This window comes from Montipora capricornis, chromosome 1 (genome assembly GCF_036669925.1).
Source record: "Montipora capricornis isolate CH-2021 chromosome 1, ASM3666992v2, whole genome shotgun sequence".
NCBI classification, from domain to species: Eukaryota; Metazoa; Cnidaria; class Anthozoa; order Scleractinia; family Acroporidae; genus Montipora; species Montipora capricornis.
The window spans coordinates 31,111,311-31,117,376 of record NC_090883.1 but is presented as its reverse complement, the minus strand read 5'-3'; the positions used below and the strand labels follow the sequence as shown (position 1 = coordinate 31,117,376).

Genomic DNA, 6,066 nt, shown 5'->3' with positions numbered 1-6,066 from the left:
GAAACGGCAAACGTCGGCTTGCCGTTTCACGTTTCACGTTTCACGTTTCACTTAAAATAGAGAGAAGGTTGTGATTTCAGTGACCTTTGCGTGACCCTCGTCAACTCGAGAATTAATTGTCACTAAAAACCAAAAACAAAATTCGGAGTCATTTTAAACATTGTTTGTAGAAAAAGACGCTATATAAAATGAAAATCATTACCCGTCAAATTTTGAGAGTTTCGATAAAGCTGTCTTGTCGGTCAACAGAGAGTCAACGTGAGAAAAATGTTATGCTAAACTCTCCATTATCAGGTTGTCGAAACGTCCGTCAATCTCATCCTAAACAGTCCTTCTCAAGACTACACTCACGCGGACGATCGCCCTTCGTTTAGTTATGATATGAGTCCTGAATCCAAAACATTTACGATCATATTCTGTTTTTGTTGGGAAGAGTGCGGAAAGTTCTCGCATCATGCTGAAACATTGTAAACAAATTTATTGAAATTATTACAAATACATGAAATGGTAGAAAGGTGTAAAGGCCCGTTTAAGGGGTTTCAGCATTTGCTTCAAAATGCATTTCACACTTTGTTAAACCAACTGTTCGGTGGTTTGAGCAGGTCGTCCAATATTGTTGAAAGCGTCAAAAATGTTGAAAGCTTGTTGAAAGTGTGTTGAATCAAGTTTAAATCGGTTTAAACTTTCACTCAACATCGATTCAACGTTTCCTTTGTTCTCGAGAATTTTGAATTGTGTTCAAGCCGTTTGTTCATCAATTGTAGAACATGCGCATGCTCACATCAGGCCGCAAAAGTCAATATGGCGTAGTTTATCTGGACGAGAGAGACTGGTTTCTAGTTTTTAGTTCCTTCCAATCAAATTTCGCGAAAGTGTTGGTTCTTTTGTTGGCGCAATGTTGGAACCCTTTCAATTAACGGCCTCCACACAACTTTGTTTTTGCGTCCAACATTTGCTCAACATCCGTTCAACTTTTGTTGAACAAATGTTGATCAAATGTTGAAACCGTTTAAACGGGCCTTAATGCCCCCGTGGAAAGGATAGAATACAATTGCTTGGCAACGGGAGAAAGAGACTAAAAAATCAGTCCTAGGATGGATTCAAGCCTGCGACCTCCGTAACACCAACTGGATGCACTACCCATTGGACTACTAGAACTCACTGGGGAGCTGGGTTGTTTATCTAAGTCCTGAAGTAGGCCGAGATTTTGATTGTTCGGATTTCAGCAAAAACGAATTCAATAATTGTATTACTATAGATTGTTTTAGAGGAATCACCTTAATCCTTTTAAAAAGTACCTGTTTAAAAGGATTAAAAGGAGAAAACTTATGAAAGTTTAATTTAACTTTGGCATTTTTGGCCAATGTTCATAGTGCGCGTAACCTGCTGGTCTCTGAAAGAATCTGGAGGTAGCGTGATTCCCTCAGGCCCCGTCCACACATATCCGTTTTCATTCTTAAAGGCAACTTTTTCTTCACGGATACAGCTTCCGTCCACACGTATCCGATGAAAAGGATCACTGAAAACGGAACTTTTCAAAAATGCTCTCCAGAGTGGAACTTCCTGTGGACGGACGAAAACGGAACTTTGCGAAAACGCTGACGTCATACTATCAGTTTGAAACTACTCCGCGCAGCATTATAAACTTATTCTCAAGATGGCTGACAGACGCTTCACTTTCTCTTCTTTCATACTTGGGCTTATTTCAAACCTAATTGCCTGTTTTTAAGAAAATTTAGCGTTGTTTTTTCTTCAAGCTGACTATTCCAGAAGGCGGCAGAACATTATTAGGCTACTTTCACTACCGCTGTCAAGAGGCGGAAGGTTGAAACGACTTGGTTGTTGCCCGCTAAGATCTCGATGATTTTGGGTTGGATCTGGACGTACTAGCGCTTGGTGGGACAACTTTCTAACCCAAATAGTTATCGATAAAGCAAATACTCTTGCGTCAAGCATACGCAGTCGGGTTATCGTTAAAAAGAAATCGTTTTCAAATCGATTCATCGTATTCGTGTGGACGGGCCAAAACGATGCGCAAACCCTAAGTGTGGATAGGGATGGGGCCGCAGTTAACGGATTGTTTTTAGCTAATCAAATACTGAGAAACCACGGGTGATAAAAGTGAAACTGATTCTACTGAGTAAATGTGCCATTTATTTCCGTCTTTCATGAAAGCTGTTTTCATTTTAGGTTGGATTGAGTCTTGTTAAGAAGAAACTGTGTCCATGTTGCTAGATATCTGATTTTCCCGATCTTTCCGATCAGAGCGTTATATTTTGAGTTCAAGATGTGCAATAGCTACATTTTAATTTTTGTTTCCTGTATTTCAATAAACATTTTAGTCTCCAGTAGTGGATTCAATGAGATGACAGTTCCCAAATCGATCTATCCTTGTCTTTTACATCCACATCTGATATCGTAATCTAAGGGTGCGGTCGATTGGGAAATCCGGATTTAGATCTTAATCGGGATCTTCGGATTTCTTATCGAACACAAAGTCTGAAAACGGATCGAAATCCAGATTTCCCAATCGAACGCACCCTAAATCTATATTGGAATAATTGATTCCACTTTCTTCAGCGCCAGGGAAAGTTCCCTTGGCTTGTAACAGTGTTGACTTTAATTAACCATCTAAGCCCTTTTTCCACACTGAAATGCTCCTTACTCATCTCTGTACATTTTATATAAAAGTAGTTTGGAGAATTTGTTGAAGGATCAAATTGTTTTCTCGTCATGGAAGAGTTTGTAAATGCTTGAAGCCTTTCCTGTTCTTTTGTATAAACAAACCGACGAGAAAATTGATGTTTTTGTCCCTTCGGACTTAAGATCTACGAAGCGAATGTTAGACTGCAAAACAGTCGTATTTTTTGCGAACGCAAGCAACGCGATAAATATTCAAACGAAAGGTCTGGAGCGAGTGTAGAAACGGCGAGGATAGCCTGTTCCAGGCTCTCAGATAGTCGAGAAAACGAAAAGAACTGCGTGTGAAAAGCGAGTGGGGGCTTGGGTCGAGGCGAGGCGGGAGAGCCTGTAAGCATCTCTTTAAATTCTTCATTCCGCCCACTTTGCAAATAACCTCTCGCATGTCAAAATGTCAATGTCAAAGTGTTGAAAAAGGGCGGCATTGTGTGGTCCCACGCGAGTTCAAGCGCGATTCTTTTATTGTTGTTCAAAGGTGATGCGTTAATTCTCGCTTGTGCGAGTACGTTAGCCAGAATTTAAGGCACTTTTAGGAAAATAACTTTACAAGCGAACGAAGGCATTGTCAAAGCAACCGGGAAACGAGTGTCAAGGAAATCACCGACGGGAGATTTAGCAAATTCGACCAAAAGACACGACCAGTTCGAAAGCTGCGAGTTCCCGACGCTCTGTTGACTTTTCCAAGGAAAACAGAAACCCGACCATTGAAGTTTCTGGCCTAGATGATAAGATGGTCTCATCAATAAACTTCAGCTCTGGTGCATCAGGAAAACGATAATGAATGTGAAATATTGATATTTAATGTTGATTGATTTAAATGCATTTGCATTATAAATAAACGTAGCCATCACCTTCGTTTCCTGAAAATCGCTTGATCTTTTAAAGCTTTAAGACATACAACGGAAATACAAGCCTGCTTTCGGCAAATTTTTTTGGTTTTTCTTTTTGCTCTCATTTTTTCGAAGGCGATGAAGGCAGAAATTTAATTGACCCTAGCTGGTGAATTCGAATACGCAGCCAAGTATTTGCATAAGAAAGAATAACAAAAAATATCGTTCGTCAGAGTTTTCAGAGAGCGCCGTTGAATGCTAACAATTGTGGCGTGCAGGTGACATAATAGTTGTGTCAAATGCGAACTATATATCGTACCCGGTGATGCTATATTGTAAGCGGTGTGGAGAGATGTCGTATCACAACATTGAAGCGCTTTCGCAACGCGCGGCAGTAACTGAAAATTTATGCTTTTACCAAAACCAGTTGGAAGCATTGCAAACGGATCGTTTTTTCGACTTATTAAAGTTGAACAGACACAACTTTTGCTCGAATCTGAGGGCTTGTACGTTTGGGAATACTTTAAGACACTCGGCGACAGAGTTGACCTCTTTCTTTCGTGCTCCGCGCGTGAATCAAAATGATGACGAAAGTGTTGATGTAAACTGTCAAAATTGACCAATCAGAGGGTATACCAGGAGCTGGTATACCGGAATGAAGAATTTAAAGAGATGCTTACAGGCTCTCCCGCTTCGCCTAGACCCAAGGCCCCACTCGCCTTTCACACGCAGTTTTTTTCGTTTTCGATTCTCGACTATCTGAGAGCCTGGAACAGGCTACGGCGAGGAGAATGGGGAGAGACGCGGGGGTGTGAGACTCGCGCGCGTCACACGCGAGGATCACGCTTACGGCGCTTCGCGCCTTCCGAAAATGGAAGAAAAGGACTGTTTTGCAGTCTAAGCGGATGTAGGCGAGAACGTCTCCTCAAATAAAACGTTTACACCACGGGTAAGTCTTAAACGATTTTTCCATTTCGTTCACGTCGTGCAATGCTGGCGAAGAATCTTTAACGTAAATCTTGGGGGAGCCAACGGAGGTGTTCCGCAGGGGGTGTATCTGGTTGCTGGGAAAAGAAGTATTGGGAAGGTAAACATTTCCCAACAGGTGAAGACATTGCTCCAAAAAGGCTAATTTTTGGTTTATTTTATGGCCATGATATAATTTTATGAATTTTGAAAAAAAAAAATGGCTTGTTAGGTGCCCCTGTAAATTGCTACGAGTGGTTTCAGGGTGAAAAATAGAGAATGAAATGTTTACACTTGTAAGTTCATGTTGGCGTCAAAATCTCAAATTTGGGATTTTACATCGTTATGCAGAGCACCGCAAAAATATGTGGAGGCAGTGTGGTCCAGTGGTTAGGGTGCCTTAAGATCCGGAGATCCTGGGTTCAAGACCCATTCTGTCCACTCGTTGAATTTGATCCTGGTTATCCCTGGTTCAACATCAGAGCTGCACTTGTAAATAGCCAACTGGTTTGCCTCCAGCCGGTTGGGATTCTTAACAGTTGTTGTTGTTGTTGTTGTAATTCTGTTCCGTCGTTTCATTGTGTTTCATTGGCACTGAAAAGCCCCCATGGGGAGCGGTCAATTGTTTGTTATGTGCTAAAATGCGTGCGGCACGTGCCCCTCATTTTATTTTTCTCTTTTAACGAATGATATTGTTGTTTTGTGGCGTTGTCGTTGCCGTAGCCGTCGTCGTTTCTTAACCTCCTAATGTTCTTCTATTTGAAACAACCGCAAAACACCAGTAACGGTAACATACAACGGATCAATCATCGTGTTACCATTTACAAGCGTTGAAGGCGCTGTTGCACTCCGCGGCGGCAACTTTTCTTGCAACTCCTTGCGACACATTTTGACACAAGATGCAACGTTTCTTGCTGCCCTTCTCTCGACTTCGATGATAAGATGAGGTAAAAGGAACGTTTAATTTATATTGCATAATGCCACAAACCGTTGCAGGTTCTGGACAGATGTTTAAAATAGGCATTGCAACGTCGAAAGAAGCGTTTCAGAAGCCAGAACTCCGTTCGGCAAGATTTCTGCAACAGTTCCTGAAACTCATAGCATGGACAGGGGTATTTTGCAGAACGCCGAAAGCCAAATGGGTGAGCTTTCAATAACGGTAGTGCATTTCTGCAGTAAGGTCTAAGCACCGATTTCTAAAATGGTTAATTTTTAGTTATTGTTGCGTATCATCGTGTACAGCTGTTACCGTCAAACACCGATTTCATAACGTTCGGCGTTTGGTATTCAGCGTTCAGCAAAATACCCCTACCGTGACAGCATGCCATAATTAAATGAAGGTAAAGAGATGATCACAAACCAGCCCAAATCGCCTCGAATAGACAAAAGGACACAATGGCAAAAGTAAGTTTAGTTTATTTATTTTCTTTGCTTTAAGGACGTTCGCGCGAAAATTTTCTAACGTTGATTTTTTCCTGCAAATTTTACCATTGAAAGATGATGAGTTAGTGATGTCAGAAATGTAAAAAAAATGGGGGTTCACCGACTTTGTTTTGGAGAGAACTTGCCA

At 41.3% G+C, this 6,066-nt stretch overlaps 1 protein-coding gene across 1 annotated transcript in view; it reads left to right on the top strand.

Annotated features, from left to right (window-relative positions):
* Window positions 1–2,394, top strand: part of LOC138052967 (uncharacterized) — a 9,954-nt gene extending 7,560 nt beyond the window's left edge. The window contains exon 7 of the mRNA XM_068899584.1: window positions 2,191–2,394. Coding sequence (XP_068755685.1) covers window positions 2,191–2,235 — 45 coding nt within the window. The 3' untranslated portion in view covers window positions 2,236–2,394. The remainder of the gene's footprint in view (window positions 1–2,190) is intronic.
* The last annotated feature ends 3,672 nt before the right edge of the window (window positions 2,395–6,066 follow it).